Source organism: Excalfactoria chinensis, chromosome 15, assembly GCF_039878825.1.
Source record: "Excalfactoria chinensis isolate bCotChi1 chromosome 15, bCotChi1.hap2, whole genome shotgun sequence".
Classification (NCBI taxonomy): Eukaryota; Metazoa; Chordata; class Aves; order Galliformes; family Phasianidae; genus Excalfactoria; species Excalfactoria chinensis.
This window is the reverse complement of record NC_092839.1, coordinates 10,088,499-10,106,849: the sequence shown is the minus strand read 5'-3', so window position 1 is coordinate 10,106,849 and position 18,351 is coordinate 10,088,499. Positions and strand designations below refer to the sequence as shown.

General features: G+C 52.0%; 1 protein-coding gene across 2 annotated transcripts in view; it reads left to right on the top strand.

Annotated features, from left to right (window-relative positions):
• Positions 1-18,351, top strand: part of CDH22 (cadherin 22) — a 56,906-nt gene that overhangs the window by 23,946 nt on the left and 14,609 nt on the right. For both annotated transcript variants that reach the window (XM_072350013.1, XM_072350014.1), the window contains exons 3-8: positions 1,894-2,188; positions 5,746-5,865; positions 11,924-12,091; positions 12,610-12,797; positions 13,250-13,503; positions 17,974-18,110. In XM_072350013.1, the coding sequence (XP_072206114.1) occupies positions 1,894-2,188; positions 5,746-5,865; positions 11,924-12,091; positions 12,610-12,797; positions 13,250-13,503; positions 17,974-18,110 (1,162 nt within the window). The remainder of the gene's footprint in view (positions 1-1,893; positions 2,189-5,745; positions 5,866-11,923; positions 12,092-12,609; positions 12,798-13,249; positions 13,504-17,973; positions 18,111-18,351) is intronic.

Here is an 18,351-nt window from a genome sequence, read left to right as displayed (position 1 = left end):
TTGAGCCCGAGCTCCATTTTTCTTCCTTGCTCTCCTGTTTGCGGGGATGCTGGTGTCTGCTCCAAGCACTCAGCGGTGAGCAAATATGTAAAGAGGATGTGCTGGGAGCTCAGCATGGTGCTGGGTGGTTGATCTCTGCCCTAATTATTAATCACCAGCCTGGTGTTCAGCAGGAAAGAGCAGCTTTCTGCTACCTGCACTGAGCAGAACAGGTGCAACTTTGTCAGAAAGGCTCAATTGCTAACGGGGTAATAATGAACTTCAAGGATATGAATAACATGGAGGGGTTAATGAATGCCCCACAGCCAGAGGGGTGTGTGGGTTTCTAGGAAAGGATGCTCTGCACACCAACCCTAAGGGTGCCATGGAGCTGTGATTGGAAGTTGTGGGGTTCCCATTGGTGCTGTAGGACCCCCACTGGCAATGGAAGATATTTTTTGGTGCTGTGGGATCCCCATTGGCAGTGGAAGTTCCCTATTGGTACTCTGGGATCCGCACTGGCATTGGAAGACCTCTGTTGGTACTGTGGGATCCCCTTTGGCATTGGAAGACCCCTATTGGCAATGTGGGACCCCCAGTGGCATTGGAAACCTCTGTTGGTACTATGGGATTTCCATTGGTGCTGGAAGACCCCTATTGGCACTGGAAGACCCCCAATGGTACTGTGGGACTCCCATTGACACTACAGGGCTCAGAGCCATGCTTTAAGCAAAGGTCTGAGTGCTGGGGGTGCCTGGGGAGCTCCTTCAGATAAGAAGCAATACAGTAATGTATGAAATGCATTGAGTTGTCCAATGCGCAGGCATCTCACTCATGAAATAAATATAGAAACTGTATCTAACAAGACAAATATAATGAAGGCATCATAAAAAAAAACGAAAAGAAAAAAGAGGCAGCTCCGGTATAAATTCTTGCTGGTAGAGCTGTGTGTCTGAAAGGTGGATTATAGAACTGCAGTTTGGAAGATTGAATGGCCCATAAACATTTTCATATTTCATTAGCCGATTAATGGACAGCTTTTTTTCTTCTTTTTTTTTTTTCTTTTTCTTTTTTTTTCTTCCTTTTTTGAGTTGGTGGGAGAACTTTGCTGATTCTAAGCAGAAATTGCAGGGAGCAAATGAAGACGGCTGATGAAACCTTGCGGGTCCCTGTCCTGTTATGGATTGTCCCAATTAACGCCCGTGCTGCTCTCTGTCAAGATGCATTCTGCCTGTCCAGTTACTGTTAATAGATTTCTCATAAGTGGCTGGATTGTAAAAACCTCATAACTCAGCTTAATGCCACCAATAAAATTATCTCTGGACGTCTGGCCTGGATTCCAGTCAGCTCCCGGTCCAGGAGGAGCTTCTGTTTACCCTTTCTTTACCTAATTTCAAACGTTGTCTTAATTAGAAAATGAAACGGAGACTGGCTACAAAAAGCACCTTCCCCAGGGTCTGTTTTTCATTCAGCACAGCCCGTCTCGCCTCATTTCACTGCAGGCTTTGAATGTCTGGCAGCGTCAGCTCTGCCATGGGGCTCCCTAACTCCAACCTGAGCTGCATTCCTACCCCGTTTGCTGCACAGCCTGGTTGAAATGGCCCCGTGTTGGATCCTGAGTCCTTGCCATGGGGTAACCTCTTTTTAGGGGGCTGCTGGTGAGTTCTCCTTCCCATACATCTCCTGGCCTCGCCGTGGCAAGGTCTGCCACTTGGTCTGTGGTGTGGATGGGTACCGGCAGTGTTTGGGTCCTGCTGAGCTCACAGTGGCTGTGAGGTGGAACTGATGGTGCTGTGTGTTGTGCCCTCCCATGTGCAGCATCCCCCGTGCTCTGCATTCTGGTGGTGGCAGAGGGGAGCAGACACAGGGCTCCTCATCCCAGCCTGCTTCTACCCTCTGCTCTTTCCCTGGCAGATCCATTCGGACTCGGATGAGGGGGACGGCTCCATCAAGTACACCATCTCTGGGGAGGGCGCGGGGACCATCTTCCTCATCGATGAGATCACAGGTGACATCCACGCCACCGAACGCCTGGACCGGGAGCAGAAAACCTTCTACACACTGCGGGCTCAGGCCCGTGACAGGCAGACTGACCAGCTGCTGGAACCCGAGTCTGAGTTCATCATCAAGGTGCAGGACATCAACGACAGCGAGCCACGCTTCCTGGAGGGGCCCTACATCGGCAGCGTGGCTGAGCTGTCCCCCATTGGTAAGTGTCCTGATGGGTGAGAATCCTCCATCTCTGCCACTGAACCTTGAGCCTGCCGTACCCCACAAACCAGGCTGCAAATCACAAGGATTCCCACTGAGAGCAGAGCTGAGAAGCCGAGAGGGACAAATAAATAAGGTAGCTTAAGGAAAAACAAGTGAATAAATCCTCTGAGCTGATTGCCAGCCTGTGGCTGGGCGCTCAGCCCCAGCCCTAAGCTGTGCCCTGGGGATGGGCCAGGGAGATGCCAGATGCCCTGGTTTTGTTCAGCCCTCAGATCCTGGGTGCTGTGGGCAGGGGTAGGAATGAGCCCTTAGGAGCCAAGGAACCCATGGCTACCTGTGCTCTGGATTAGCCCAAGTGCCATCTTATCCTGCTGTGCCTCAGCAGCTGCTCTTGCTGTCTCCTGCTGCCCTCACTGCCCTGTGACTGCCTCTCCATCCCCTTCAGCATCCCTGGGCATTGCTGCTGCACCCTCTCGCCCACTTTCTGGTTTCTCTCCAAGAGGCCCAGCATTGCTGAAGTCAGGGAATTCATGCCCAATGTAATAGAGGTGGTTTTCTCCACACTACCACTGGCCTGCTCCCCCAGTTCCCCACTGCCTGTCAGCTTGGTGCTGTGCTCAGCTGCAGGTGGGATGTGTGCCATGAGCATCCATCATCAGAGATGGCAGCAGGGCAGTGAGCTGCGCTCTCCTGAGTGCTGGGAGGGATATGGGGAGAGGATGCAGCACTGTTTGAGCTGGGGGTGGCTGTAGATGTGTAGGAGCTGCTGCCTGGTTTACTGTTGGTGAATGGGGAACAGACACTCCTGAAGCACCCTGGGCTCTCCATCCTCTTCCATTTACCTGCACTAATCCTCTTCTGAGTCAGATGGTGACCCCTTGAACCGCAGCCATGTGCTCCTGGAGCAATGAAAGGCAGCATGAGAGCAGGAGGCATCCCATTCCCAAGGGGAAGAAATAAATTAATCTATTTTGCTTGAACTACTTTTAAAAAGCAAAGAATCCTCAACTCTGAGTATTAGACAAGGATCCCAATTCTGTAAAAAAAACGCTAACAATTACGGAGCTGCCTGATCACAGACTGATGTGAACAAGACATATCAAAGGAGACAGTTTCTATGCGAAATTGGAGATCAGAGCAAGAAAGAATCACGGTTTCACAACATGAAAGGAGGCGATTCCTGCAAATTAAAATACTCAGAAGTTAAAAGTAAAGAGAAGTGCTGTGAACGGCGTGGGATGTGCTTCCAAGCTGCATGCTCAGAGCAGGGGGAGCTGGAGACGGAGAGCTTATTGGGCTGAAGTCTGTCTGCCTGTGGTAGCCTCTGAGCCCTCTGCAGCCTGCCAGCCCAGGAGGTGGAAGGGCTCCTTTGCAGCAGCCCAGTGAACAAGCAGGGGGTGCTTCACGCAGCATCTTCTTGTGGTGCTGCTGCAAGTTCCTCCACTGGGCATGGAGCTTTGCTGCTGTTCTGTGTGTGGATGAAGGCAACCCCCTGTAGTGGCAAAGCAGGGTCAGGAAGGCTGGGTGGCTGGAACTGGCTGTGACATCAAGGTCAAAGGCTGGAGACCTGCTGGCAGTGCTTGTCCATTGTTCTGTTTTCCTGGATGACCTGTGTCCCTAATTCAGCTGCACTCTGCTAAGATGAGTCAGCCCCAGGGAGCAGGGCTGCTCTTCATCTCAGGTGTGGTTTGCAGGGAGCTGCTTTTCATTCCCCATCTCTGCCACTCTGCAGCCCAACCTGAGAACTGAAGGGCGTCCCCTTCTTGCTCTCCTGGACCTCCCTGGGGCTCATGCTTCAGCTGGCCACGTGGGTGGCTTTGCTCTTACCAGCGGCAGCAATCAGCTGCAGCTCCCTGCCAGAAGCACAGTCCCAGCTCCCAGAGGTGGGTCCCTTCCTGAAGCATAAAGAGAAGTAAAACAAATACGGTCAGATCCGCTCTGTGACAGCAGGAACAGATCAAAGGACATTATTTGCATAATGAAGGAGTACTAATTGGGAGGGAAAGTCATTTGACTTCCCGGTGCCTAAGAGGGAATAACGAATAAGGGGGGAATTGCACAAACTCCCGCGCGGTGCCTTGGAGCACTCACATTGGCCCCGTGCTCTGTTCCTGCACAGAGCTCAGCCCTGAGGCTGCATCCCCTGCTGGGCACCCCCTACCCCCCGCAGTGCCCATCGCCCCCCAAAGGGCTGAGCTGAGCCGAGTCAGTCTTGAAGGAGCTGCAGAGGAGGTAGGATGGACCCAACTGACTGCTGGGGAGAGGCAGGAGTTTCACCTTGTAACAGGAGATGCTAAAATTAGCTGTGTTCTCCCTGAGCTCCCTGGGGTCTGCTTAACAGCTGTCTGCCGCACACAGGTACGAGCCCAAATCCATACTGCCTCCTGCAAGACATCTCTGCTGCACAGAGCGGGTGGCGTAGCCCAGAGCTGGCTTTTGGGCTGGTTAGATGGCATGGTGGTAAATGTGGATGCTTCCATCCGAACAGCTCTCCTCCGTCAATGCATTTTGCTTTCATTTCTCTGTGTAGCGCCAAGATTAGAGATGATTTGGCTGTGCAGACAGGAACTCGGGGTCAAACCCTGGCTCCATCGCAAAGCTGGCTGAATGCAAAACTGATTACTGTGAAGAGAAATTGTTTAATCTCCACACTAGAGGCAGAGGGAAAGACTTTGTTTAACGTGCAGCCAGAACACTTGCAGGCAGTCTGATGGGTTTTTCTTAATAGAAAATGCTCAAAACGCTTTTGTGCATCTGGCGGTGGCTGGGGCAGCAAGTGAGCATGTGCTGAGGATTGCACTGCCCTGGAAGCTGTGAATAGTATTGTCGGTAGAATCAAGGTTTCCCATTCTGTAGCCTCCAGGTCACTCAGATGGAACTGCTGCCCCCTGGCATCCATCCAGGGTGCATGGCTCTATAGGATGAGGTGCTTAGCACAGGGTCAGAAATCTGGTATCATATACAGAGCAGTGCTGTGGGCAGTGCTGTGCCTGGAGGGCAGGGTTGGGTGCTGCTGGAGGTGGACCTTCACGGATCTCCTCCCTCAGGGCTGTCTGTAGGTGAGATTAGCAGCTTGTTCCTCATTTCTGTCACCTTTGAGGACCTCAGATTCTTTGTTCCCAAGGCCATTCTCATGTCCTGGGTCCTGCTTCTGTCAAATTGAACATGATGTCAAATTAAAGCCATCTCAGGGACAGCTGGAGTGAAGCACCCAGTTTAGTGAGACAGTGCTGGAAATCAATAACTTAATTGCAGACATTTGATGGACTTTTATCCAATTTATGGTCCTTCTGCCCTGCTACGTGTGGAGCATGACGACATAGCACAATGCCTGGCTCTGGGCAGGCAATAGCTCTTCCTCCCCTGCAATGTGAGATGACTGCTGGGAGCAAAGCTGCTTGCTGATCTGGAGAGCATGTCCTGCCCTAAGGTGGCCCATGGTCCCATCCACCTCTCACTCTGTGGGACAAGAGGGGCAGTATTTCTGCTGTCCTCTGGACACGCTCTAAGAGATCCACATCTCTCCAGTTCTTGTTCTTATCCCTGTTGCAGGCACCTCTGTGATGCAGGTGATGGCCTCTGATGCTGATGACCCCACATACGGGAGCAGTGCCCGCATCGTCTACAGCGTGCTGGAGGGCGAGCAGCACTTCACCGTGGACAGCAAAACAGGTGAGCAGCACCCAGGGAGCTGCAGGGAACCTCACATTCAATGCGTGTCTGCACTGTGAGCAGCTGGCTGAGCATTGGTATGGGCAGCAGTGCTGGGGGGAAACTGCAACTGCAACACCTCCCCCCCAGCCTGCACCAACCGCAGAGTGAGTGCACCCGTGGGCACGTAAAAGCTGGGAAAGGTTTAAGTACTACCAGAGGGGCCTTCCCAAAGGCCACGTTGTTATCGCTGGGGCTTTGATTAAAGGTAACACTTCAAATTAAGGAGCGGTTTATAAATGCTCTATTAATATTTAATGAAAGAACAGTGGAAGCTGCTCCGTTCCTTAATAACTTATAATAGAGCCCGTTGTAAAATGCATCTCTAATAAATCCCTAGCAGATGATGCTCTGACATACTGGTTAGAGTAGACCATAACCAGGAGATGTTGGGGTATATATTCTCCTTGCCTCCCAGGAGTGTGACTCTCATTACCCTTAATGGGAACCTTGCAAGCTTTCTAAGGAGGGAAGACACTCAAATGCTAATAAGAGATATTTAAGGTACAAAGCATGCAGTAAAGAACCTTCAGTTTAATGAAAAATTGTCAAAAGATGAGAGCACTGAGCAGCTGCAGCTCCAGGTGGAAAGCTGGGCTGCAAAGTGCCCCCACCCTGGCTGCCTTCTCTCCCACATTTTCTTGGTTTTCCTTTTATTTGTGAGGAGACAACGAGCTAAACACTGAAAACTCAAGTGTGTGTGGGATCCTGCTAGTCTGAGACAGCTTTGTGTGAGTGGAGGCTGAGAATGGGACTGCTGGAATAGAAAGGGACCACTGGGAGCAAAACACACAAGCCAGGACGTGCAGAGGCTCAGCTCCCTGCAACAACATTAATGCTGCCGTATTAAGGCATAAAGTAAAATGTGCCCTGTGGGACTGTGGTGAGAATTAATGTCACTCCAGGAGTCCAAGCTTCTGGATTCCTTGACTTTTCGTGTCTTAATTCTCAAGCTGGCTGTTCATACACTGGCTGTTTCATACACCGGCAGGGTTGATTTACGGTTCTGCCTGAGATTCATAAGAGCAAAACTGCTGACAGCCTTCAGCAGCCTTCCTCAGCTCTATGGCGGTGCAGCCGTGTGTCCCTCTGCCAGCAGTGCCACGTGTGGCTGTGCTGCTGGAGGAGGCAGGGGCAGGGCTGGCCGTGCTGAGCAGGGCGTGATCTCTGCATCTGCCTTTGGCACCAGCCAGGAGCTGGAACATCCTTCTGGTGAACCCCATCCTGCTCCCGCTCTGAACTTGGAAAGGTTTTATTGCTCCAATGGGAGTCCTGCCCTGCCCGCTATGGGTGGCCAGGCTTCTTCCCTGAGCATAAGATTTAATTATCCGTAGCAGAAGCATCACTCTTCAAAGCCACCATTGTTATTAATGGCCATAAAAAGAACCATAAAAACCTGGAATGTTACATTTCTCATAATATACGATAATGAAGAGCAATTTGTTTTCCCTGTTTGGTTTCGACCTCCTTCTCCACCTTTCCTTGCAGTTCCACACACACCTGTGCTCCCTCATGCCCTGCTTAAGACTATGGTGCTGGCACCGCTGCCTGGGTAGCTATGGGTGATCCAGGGGACAGGGATCAACCAGCCCACAGCAGGGGCTTGGAGCTGGGCAGTCTTTAAAGTCCCCTCCAACCTAAGCCATTCTATGACTCTTTCCAGCTCCACTTCTGCTTTTCTTCTTTGTCTTTGCATTGTACTTCACACTGGGGGTGTCGTGTGTATGGGTGTGATTTGCTCACTTGGATACAGGATGCAAACTGTGTGTATGTTGTTCGGTTTGTCTCCTGTTCCTGGGTGTTACCAGCATTAGCATTCTGCTGGTGTTTTGGACTTGACAGAGCTTTCAAAGGCAGGACCTAACCTGCCAGTATGCCAGCAGAGCATGCTATGCTCAGCCCTACAGCTCAGTAAGGCCTGAAATCCTGTGTCTTGTGTTGGAAGCCTTTTTGGAGGGAGACAAGCAGGAGCCTGCAGGTGTTTGTTATATTTAGGCTTTGTGCTGCCTTCCCTATTCACCCTCAGTGTGCCAGTAGGGTGCAGCTGATCTTCACGTGCTCTTTATCACTCCGAGCTGCATTGCACTGCTTTGTGGCGGCGGTGTTCCTCTTGGAGGAGGCTGCAGTCAATGCACACTCTGTGCTCTGCTGCTGCTCTTGGGACATGGTCACTTCTGCTGTTACACTGAGGGCGTTGGCTCTCAGCATGCTGCAGACTTTGCAGGGATATTGGCTGTCATACAACGATGCTCTGGGTGACATCCCTGGCCTTGTGGTGTTTGTTGCTTCCCTAAAAGCTCAGCTTAGGAGAGTGTATGTGCATCTTGTTCTTTATTGGAAGTAAGAAGCCGTTCTTAAAATCTGTCGTTCTGCTGCACACAGAGAAAAAACAGAAGGACTCTGAAGGCTAATTGGAATGCAGTCTGGCATTTCTTATTACTTAAAACAACTCCTGAGTTAGAGCCTGTCTCCTGATTTGGAGGCTCAGCCAGGGAGGGCTCAGAGGTCCTCGAGCCAGGGAGAACAGGAAGAGAAATACTGTCCTGCTGGGAGGAAGTTTGTTTTATTGCATGTAGTCATGAGTTGTTTCATCCTTAGCTGCCAGCACTGTTGCTTGGAGACCTCTGGAGACCACAGGCTTGGTCCTGGGGTAGTGCTGGTGGGATAGGAGCTGAGCTGCTGGGAGCATGGGGAGCTGTTCTGATGAGCTGTCACTGTGATGCGGCGGTGGGAGGCAGAATGTGTTTCTCTGCTGCTCTTGCCAGTTTGTTAACAATGCTTCTTGGTGCCTGGGAACACAGATACCAGGATGCGCCTGTCTCTGTGCTCTCGTGGGTTTTAGCAGGTTCATGCCTCAATCCCAGAAGATTATACACTGCAGCTGTGCACAGGGAAGAGGAACAGGTTTGTATGATAGAAGTGGTGAGGCAGTAGCACAGGCTGCCCAGAGATGAGGTCAGTGCCCCATCCCTGCAGGCACTCAGGGTCAGGCTGGGGGGGTCTGAGCACTGATGGAGCTGTGGGTGTCCCTGCACACTGTGGGGGGTTGGGCCTGATGGCCTTTAAGGGTCCCTTCCAACTCAAACCATCCTATAACTCTGGTGGTGGGGTCTGCAGAAGAGCCACCTGTGGGCTTAGTTAAAGTCAATTGCTACCATTAGTGAGACTGAATGTTGGCAGTCCTGCTTCAAGGAACTTCCATTGGTTTGGGACAAATGTTTGGTTTTAGGGAAACCAGGGTGTATTCACTAATGTGCAGTGGGAATGAATTTTAAATGACCAGGGGAATTTAGCTGCTAAAGGAAGAATGAGAGCGCTGAGCCCATCTGTCAGAGCTCTCTGCAGGGCCTCACTAATGTGAGCAAACTGAGCTAGTGGGAGGTGTCCCTGCCCATGGTGGGAGGTTGGCAGATACCCCCTGACCCAATCAGTTCTATGATTCTATAAAGCTGAAAGTTTTCTCCTTGTCTGGGAATGTGAACATCTGAGCTAAAAGTGTTTGGGAGCAGAGAAAAGCCCGTAACGGTGGGATTCCTGGAAGACACTTCACCTGCTGAGTGCTTTGTCCTGCTTTGTTTCTATCACCCAAATAGTGTCTGCTATTGAGCAGATTTGGTGCAATTTATGCGATGCTGCAAGTGTCCCCTTGCTTTGTAATTACACTGATTAATCTGGATCATGCTGGAAAGCCACATGTGCCTTGTACCAGAGGGTATGCCACCATGTGTCTGTATTATTCAACTATAACAGATGCTGACAAGAACTGGGGAGATGAAGCGAGCTGGAGGTTGTTCTTGCTGTGTTGGCAGAGTTTGGGAAGGAGAACGTTTGGCAGTTTCTCTGGCTGGAAAGAAGGTGAATTTGTGGATCTTAGGAGATGACGACGAGGCTTTTCCATGTTCTGTCTGCAGCAGCAGAGGTCCCTTTCTCTGCTGTCCGTGCACCCAGAGAAGGGCTGTGCTGCTGTCTCTTAGTGCTACTGTGTGCATGGCAGGCAGCCCGGACTCGTTCCCCACTGGAACGAGCGACCTTGGCGGTGTTCTGGGAAGCCTGAGCACTTTCCTCCCATCTTACACGGGGTACTCTGGGCTGTGTCATTACAAGCGGCTCGGTTAAGTCATTACCGCCTTGGTGAATACATGAGCTTTTTCTCTCTCATCCCAATTTATCACCTTTGTGCTGACATGAATCATTTTCATTATAAAATGCTTCAGACCCCGTTAATTAACAGAATTGCTTAAATTTCAGTGAGATAGCGCTTGCCCAGAAATAATGGCTTTATATTCATTGCAAAGACAGGGAAGACCCATAAACATGACCAGCTGAGGCCAGCCCTGTGCAGAAGAGCTGGGATGTATCCTGCCAGGAGCTGTGCTCTGTGCTACTGACCTATGTGCTCCTATGGAGAATGGGCCTTGGTGAGCAAACGACAGGAGGGCTGAGGCTTACCCCTGTGTGGTAGTAGGCAGAAGCTGGAAGTGCCCAAGGAATAGGGGACAAGGCAGAGCCCCCTCTTTTTCACAGGGCTGAAGATGGTGACGGTTCAGGCAATGGCAGAACTGAAATGACAGAGGGACTAGGGAGAACTGAGTGAGATTGTGCCTGTCCGTGAGAGCCGGGGAGCTGCAAGCATCTGAAATGGCAGTGATGCCTTTATAATAAATCCTAACAACGATAATTGTTGGAATAATTGCTAGTTTGAGAAAGCAAGGAGAGAGAAACGTCTACAGAACAGCGTTGCCAGCTACTGCTGCACCCATCATGTCATGCAGAGGAGAAAAATAGATCCTTTCTTCCTTTCAGCTCGGTGCCATTTGACTGCCATTGTGTCACACCACCGGCAGCTCCTTTTGTGACCTGTCCACTGCTGTCAGGAGGTCGGGCCCTATAGCTGCAAGCAGCACAGTGCATGGCTGGGCATCTGCCATTCGGGCTTGGGTAAACCTGAGCAAAGGAGGATGTGCAGGGCTGGCAGTAATGGGAGGTAAAGCCAATAGTTAATCAGAAAAGCCTGGAAGAGAGCAATTACAAAAACAGAAAGCAGTGTCTAAATCTGTGGAATGTTACGAAACTGAGCTGGAGGGGATTTTAAGCTGCTCGGGGCTGCTGCTGGGATAGTGGGGCTGGGAATGCGCCGCTAATGACCTTGTACTCATGTACACATGCTTGTGTGCCCCTGGTGCCACCCCAGGGCAAGAGTCGGTTCTTTCTTTCTTTCATTCTCAAAATGTTTCTCTGTGCTTTGTTTCCATGTAAATGAAACATGTAGGCTGACATAGAAAGTCATAACTTCTGCTTTCATGGTGTTTTTTGGGCTCCGCTACTCTTTCCTTCTTGCTTTACATCGCTGTATGTTTTAGTCCAGGTCATTTCTCCATGCTCAGATTACAGAAAACCTGAAAAAAGAAGCATTTTGTTTGGCTTTGCCTCAAGTGCGCTCTCAGTCCCCTGACACTGGCAGCTTCCCTGGTCTCCAACATAGAGACACTTTTTAAACACATATTTGGAAATGGGGGGGGTCTGTGTACCAACGGAAACATCCACTGTGTGAGGGGGGGCAGAGGTCAGGCAGGTGGACGGCTCTGCCCCACATCCCTCCTGCAATGCTCTGCAGCAGCCGCTCCTCCCATGGCTGCAAGCTGTGCTCATCCTCCTATGGCTCCTGTCGGAGCAGATAACGATAAGTGGACTGCTGCAGATCGGTGCCAAAGGGGCTTTGTGACTCAGCAGGGGCTTTTACACAGCGTTCCTCCACACAGCGTGCAGCTGGCCCCCACTAATCCTTCACCCTGCTCCTGGCTTCCCCAGAGGGAAAGAGACCTCCACATTTGGGGCTATGAAGGTTAGCTAAGTATTGGAGTGCCTGCTGTATGAGCAGAGGCTGGGAGATCTAGCTGGTCCCATTTGGAGATCCAGCTTGCTCTAGGTACCCCCCAGCAACCTCTCCCAGCTTCACCTGTTCTGTGACTCTGCAGATGCTCTGCCATGTGCCTGCACTCACTCTACTGCCCATTTCCAGGTGTGATCCGGACAGCTGTGGCTGACCTGGACCGTGAGACACAGGACCGGTACGAGGTGGTGATCCGTGCGACAGACATGGCAGGACAGCTGGGCGGGCTGTCCGGCTCCACCACGGTCACCATCGTGGTCACTGATGTCAATGACAACCCACCACGCTTCCCACAGAGTAAGTCCTGCTCGTGTTGTTGGGCTCCTGGCACAGCCTGGTGTGTGGCTGCAGGCAGAGCCAGCCCTGCAGCTCGGGATGTTTGCAGGGCAGCAGCACAGCACTGCAGAATGCACAGCAGTGTGCCTGGCTCTGAGTGTGTCCTGGCCCAGCGGCCCCATGGGGGGACTCCCTCAGCTGAGGGTGTTGCAGCTGGAGGTGGCTCAGCTCTTTAGCTGCTTCTCCTAGAAATTAGAAATGGCAATGTTTGCCAAGAATTGGTCAACGCTGCTGTGCAAGGGAGAAAAATCACCCCTTTCTTTACCTAGCTCTTTGAAACATGAGCTTTCCCCAGCTCTCTTCTTGCAGCCTGTTTTTGGCTGGGGTTTGTTTTTCTCAGGACATTGTGAACTACAGAGATGGGCAGAGTTTGGACAGTACTTGCGGCCCAAGAGTGATCCCAAGGAGGAACATAAAGGTGTGCATCAGGCTGGGGAAGGTGAGCAGAGCTGTGACCCCGGTGCCTTTCTCTCCTCCAGAAATGTATCAGTTCAGCATCATTGAAACTGCCCCTGTGGGCACTGCCATTGGGAGAGTGAAGGCAGAGGACTCTGACGTCGGGGAGAACACTGACATGACCTATCAGATGAAGGATGAGGAAGGGGTGGAGATGTTCAAAGTCACCACAGACAGCAATACCCAGGAGGCTGTCATCACCATTCAGAAGGTGAGGAGGAAAGCTGGCTGCAGGGAGGGCAGGCATCTCCGGGAGAGATCTTTCCTTTGGGGGCTTCTACTGCATCTGAGTTGAAATAAACACTCCTCTGAGCGCAGCTCTAGCAGTAGCATTTCTGTGCTTGCAGATGCCTGTTCTGTCTGGATAGCACAGCACAGACCTGTTTTGGGGAGGAAAAGCTGAAAAGGAGCAGCAGTGCAGTGCCTTCTGCTGCCTGCACGGCTCCTGGGAGTGAGCAGTGTACAGATGAAGTGGTGCACAAAGCGATGGAGAGCAGTGCTTACAGCTCTTATTGATAGCACCTGTTAGGAGCAGAAACTAATTCACCTAATTCCCACACCTGATCAGCAGCACCAGGTGTGGCTAATGGGGGGTCCTGGGGCTGGGTGAGGCTGTTGGGGGGTTGTGGGCCAAGTGTGGCTAATTCTCTCCTGTTATCTCAGCCTCTGGACTACGAGTCAAAAAAAGTGCACACCGTGGTGGTGGAAGCCCTGAACAAGTTTGTGGACCCACGGTTTGTGGACCTGGGCACCTTTCGGGACCAGACCATCGTGCGGGTATCTGTGCTGGACGTCGATGAGCCCCCTGAGTTCTGGCCCCCCTCCAACACAATGGAGGTCCAGGAGGATGCGCACATTGGCTCTATTGTGGGGGTGGTCACCGCTCTCGATCCGGACACAGCGAACCACCCTGTGCGGTAAAGCACTGCTCCAACTTTGTGTCCCCTTCCTTCCCTTCTGACGGTGGGCACGGGGTCACAGAGTGGGGTTTTCTTGGCCGCCATGTGTGACAGAGTGGGGGTGGAGAGGTGGTGCAGGTGATGAGTGCTTCACGTGTGTGCTGCAGGGCTGGCAGCAGGCAGTGAGCAGCAGTCTGCACATGGGTACCGGCAAGCTAGAGCCACCATCTCACAGGTGACAGACGTGTCGTGGGCAAGTGACAGGCTTGTGAATGGCAGGGGAGTGCTGGAGAAGGTGGCTGGGTGATGCCTGCATGTCCTTGTGCTGACAGCCAGGCAGCCGCAGTGGAGCCTGACACGGGCCAGGAGAGTGAGCAGGAGTGACAAGCGGGCAGTGATGGGGAATGATAAATGAGGCGAGGCTTGGGAAGTGCGGAGCCAGAGCTCAGCTGTGTGTGCGCCTGCGTGCATGCATGGGGATCAAAGATCAGAGGAGTTATATTTGGGCAGGGGACATAATCCAGGCAGCAGCTTATCTGCACAGGACATTTCCCATTTCCATTTAATTTGTGGCTAAAGAGATTGTTACCTTGTTAAATTGTTATTACCTAAGGCACAGAGCAGCCTTCTGGCTCTGCCAACTGGCCTGAGTCATGAGCAGTCGGGATGAAAAGCTGGTGTTCTGAAAACATCCTCAGCGTGTGGAGAATTTCCTTGAAATGTGTGTTCTTGTGCCAGGTGACAGCGGGGCTGCAGGCACCTTGTGCACAGCCTCACGTCAAGTGAGCAGCATCGGTTCTGCAGTGAGGGTTCTCTACAGAGCCCATCCCTGCCGGCAATAAACTGGGGCAGAGCATTGGGATGGTGGGTAGAGACCTCAGTGTGTGCATACACAAGTACCTGTGCTTTGCACTGGCACGTTTCTAGCAGTGCTACAGAGCAGAGATTTGATTTTGTGATCTGCAGCTGTGAGGAAGGTGTCTTGGGGACAGAACTCTCCTCCTTATTTTCTCTTGTTCTCTGTGCCCTTCCCCATGGAGCTTGTAGCAATATTTGCAGACAGAACAAAAGGAAGCAGAGGAGAGGCTTCCTACTGCTGCGCAGAAGGTGCTGAGGACTTGGAGCAGGTAGAAGCAGATCCAGCTGATCAGCAGGAGAGTTAGAACCCAAACGTTACCATACAGTGAGCTCTGTGCCAGGTGGGGCAATGGCACGTGCTGGACAGGGCACAGCCAGCAAGGACTCCAGGCAGAGAATTGCAGTGTGGCTTAATAAAAGGCTTTGCCACGCTTGCAGCTTCAAAGCGGCACCCGAAGATGAAGGCAAGCATCCTGCCAGGGCGGGCCAACAGCCCATCAGTGAGAGACAGCAGCACATCACCTCGTGTCTCAAGTGTGCAGCTCAAAGTGCAGTCACAAGGAGCCAGCACTTGTACTTCACCTCTCCTACATGAGAGAGCAGCTGGTCCTGACAGCGTGACCAGCATTTGATCCTCAGCCCCTTGAAGTCAGTGCGAAGCTTTTCAAGTTGGTGCAGTTCAGTGGATCCCTTTAACTTCCTGATCCTTGTCTGCTGGAGGTGGGAGCTGGAATGCGGCTCCTGGGCTCTGCTCCATCGGCTCTGCTCTGTACAGAGAGGGCCAACACCTTCTGCTGTGCAGCATCTCCTTGAGGTAGGAGAGAAAAAGGACCGCCGGAGACAGCCCAGCAAAAATCAGCACCATCAGCATTCCAACCCTGCTGACACCAGGCTGCTGGTAACGAGGTTTGGGAAGTATTTTAAGCCAAGTGGGACAGGAGGTGCCCTTGACTCTCTGCATCCATCCCCAGGTGACGCAGAGGGCTGTGCCACATCCCGGCTGCATGAGGATACAGTGTGGCCTCACAGAAGGGCCACAGTTCTGCCAGGTGGATCTGGAGCTCAGCATGGGCTGTGTGTCCTCTGGGGAGCTCAGGAACCCAGCAGGGGCGGCACCATGTGAAAGAACAGTGCTCTTGCTTTTATTCCATCCTTATTTGTTGCCTGACAAAAGCTGGAAGCGCTCTTTTTCAGAAAGCATTCAGTTCCCATTTGCCTTTTTGGAGTTAGCTGTGTATTTCCTGAGCGTAGCACTGTTTCTCACCCAAACCATTGTATTAGGTAACACAGCGATGTGCTGTGTGTGTGTGTGAGGCTGTTTGGATGGAAGCCTTTTGTTTCTCTCTCTGCAGTGAGCCTGTGCTCTGATTGCATGCATCCCAGGCTTTATCAGCACTGGGAAAACGTTGCTTGGGATTTAAGGTTCTCAGAGATATTCTCGTTTGGCATTCACCAAATCCAGAGGCACGTGTTGGACATGGGCATTTCGCAGACTCCAGCAGCACAGCGAGAACTACAACCCGCTTCAATACAAAAGGGAGAGGAGGAAAAACAAACATAACAAAAAGCTTTTCACCCAGTGGTTGAAAAGCTCGCTATTAGCAAAACACATGGCATAAAATGTGCTCCTCGTTGCGTTCAGGGGGAGAAGTGAAACAAACTGCTCGAGAAATGCATTCATGAGAAAGATGAGCACCGAGAAAGCTGTCTAAATTAAACAGTCACTTGTAACATCCAGACCAACAGGCAGTGCCAGCAGGAGGAGAAGAAAATGGTTTACAAGGTCTGCATCCCAATCAGAGCTGGGCACTGCGGTTCCAGATATGGAGCAGCAGCAGCTGAGCAGGAACGCAGTGACATCCTCCATCCGAGCACAGGGAGGACATGGGAATGATGGTGTCCCTCCCTGGGCAGAACATCAGTGAGACAATGAAGGGGAAGTGGGACTGCTGGAGGAGAGAGGCTCGAGGAGGGCAGCACAGGCTTTGGTTAATAAAGGTCCTACTGTGCAACATGACATCAACGGAGCAGAACTGGATTCCTTCCCGCTGGTCTCCATGGGGTTGGCCATAACTCCTTGAGAAAGGAAAGTCTATGGAGCAAATGGAGCGCTGCAGGTCCACCTGGATTGGCCACTTTCAGATCTCAGCCCCACATCAGTGATAAATGCAGGCAGCACCCAGAGCTCTGTCTCCTTCTGACAGCATTGCACTGAGAAGATGTGCAGCAGCAATGACAAAGGGATCAGGTTCCTGGTCTGGTTTGTGTCCTGCTGTAGGATGTGGGCAGTCAGTCCTTCCCAGCCAGCTCTGAAATGACAGAAGACAAGCTCAGCAGTGAAGCAATTAGAAGCACAAGAAGTGGTTACCAGTGACACCACGGTGCTCCCTGCACCCTCCTGCTCTCTGGCTTTGCAGGCAGCTGCTGCCAGATGTGATCACAGAACAGGACGAGTTAGGGGTCAGCAGCTGTGGGAGAACAATCGCAGCAATTACACAAACATATCAATTACGCTATTGGAAGGATAGCAGATTTTGCCATCCCAGTTTCTGTTCCTCCTTCTAGCACAGTGTTGGATCTGCAGGAGTTGCCAGACCCTTCCTGTCCCTTCACAGTGGGTGAGTGAGGAGTGGATGAGAGGCTGCAGTGTGTGCTGGTGTCACTGTCCCTTGGCTTCATGTTCATAGATGCTCCATTTCCAGCCTGGAGATGGGGCAAGAAATGCAGGAGGGCTGGGAAGTCCCTGGGATGTGGTTTGGAAATGCCTGGGCTTTTTATGACAGATCACTGTTACCTCCAGGGGAAGACAGCCATGCAGGTGTGGAACACAGTCGTTTGTGCACGTGCACCAGTGAGATTCAGATAGCAATTTTCCCTTAACTACAAGCAAGTGCTGTTGTATATTCTCACCCCCGTCTGCCTGAGAAGGAGGGAGTTGAGGAATGCAATCTGGCGCTGTGTAACAGGGAGGGCTCTTAGGCACGGAGCCATTGTTGTGCTGTTTGGGTGCCTCCATCAGGTAGGTGCCTCCATCAGTGACCTGGGATGTGACCTACCCCTCATCTGGCTCCCTCCTAGATATGGGGATGGGAGGCACGGGGCTGCCCATGGCTCTGTACAGCGTGGCCATGGCCATGCCTGGAGTGCCAGGCACATGAGCTGCACACTGTGAGCCACAGGCACTTGGAGCAGCCACCACGCAGTGTGCCTGGGGCTGCCCTGAGTCCTGCCCTGTCTGTCAGCTCTCCAGCTTGCTTTGTCCCTACGTTTATCTTCCTCCTGTTGTTGGACATGTGACCGAAGGCTTTAATTTATTCCCAGCCCTCCTCTCGGTAATTTATCCTTTGTGCTCTTTGCTGTCTTGTATTATTTAATTCTGCAAAGCGCTCTGGGATGCAGCGCGTATGAAAGATGCCGTACACAATGGCATTATGCTGCATTGTTGTGATTTGTAGGCCTTCTGGATTTCTAATTCCGATCGCAGCGGCAGTGGTGGTTATTTGTGTTACAGCTGCACCTGATGGCCACAGTTGGGTTGGGCTTCCCTTCCAGCCCTGCCTCCAAACGGGGCACCAAGGCTCTCTTTGGCAGGTCCTGTTCTTCATGTTTTCCCCTCTTGCCTGCTCCCAGGTACGCCATTGACCGCAGCACAGACACGGAGAGGATCTTTGACATCGATGCCAACACAGGTGCCATTGTGACAGGAAAGGTCCTGGACCGGGAGACGGCGGGGTGGCACAACATCACCGTCCTGGCAATGGAAGCAGGTGAGAGGAGGAGCAGCTGTCTGGGCTGGACCAGAGTGTGACAGCCGTCTCCTATGGTCATCTTCCCTATGGCTGTGCCACCACAGGGCCTGCACTCTCAGTAAGTGCAGGATCTGCTCACACCCGGCTGGGAGAGGCAGGAGGAGCTGAGCAGCTGTGAGGGTTTTGTTGGTTGATCTTCCCTCCCTCTGCGTGATGCTGAGGCAACAGAGCCCAGCTTGGATGTTTCCAGCAGAAGTTC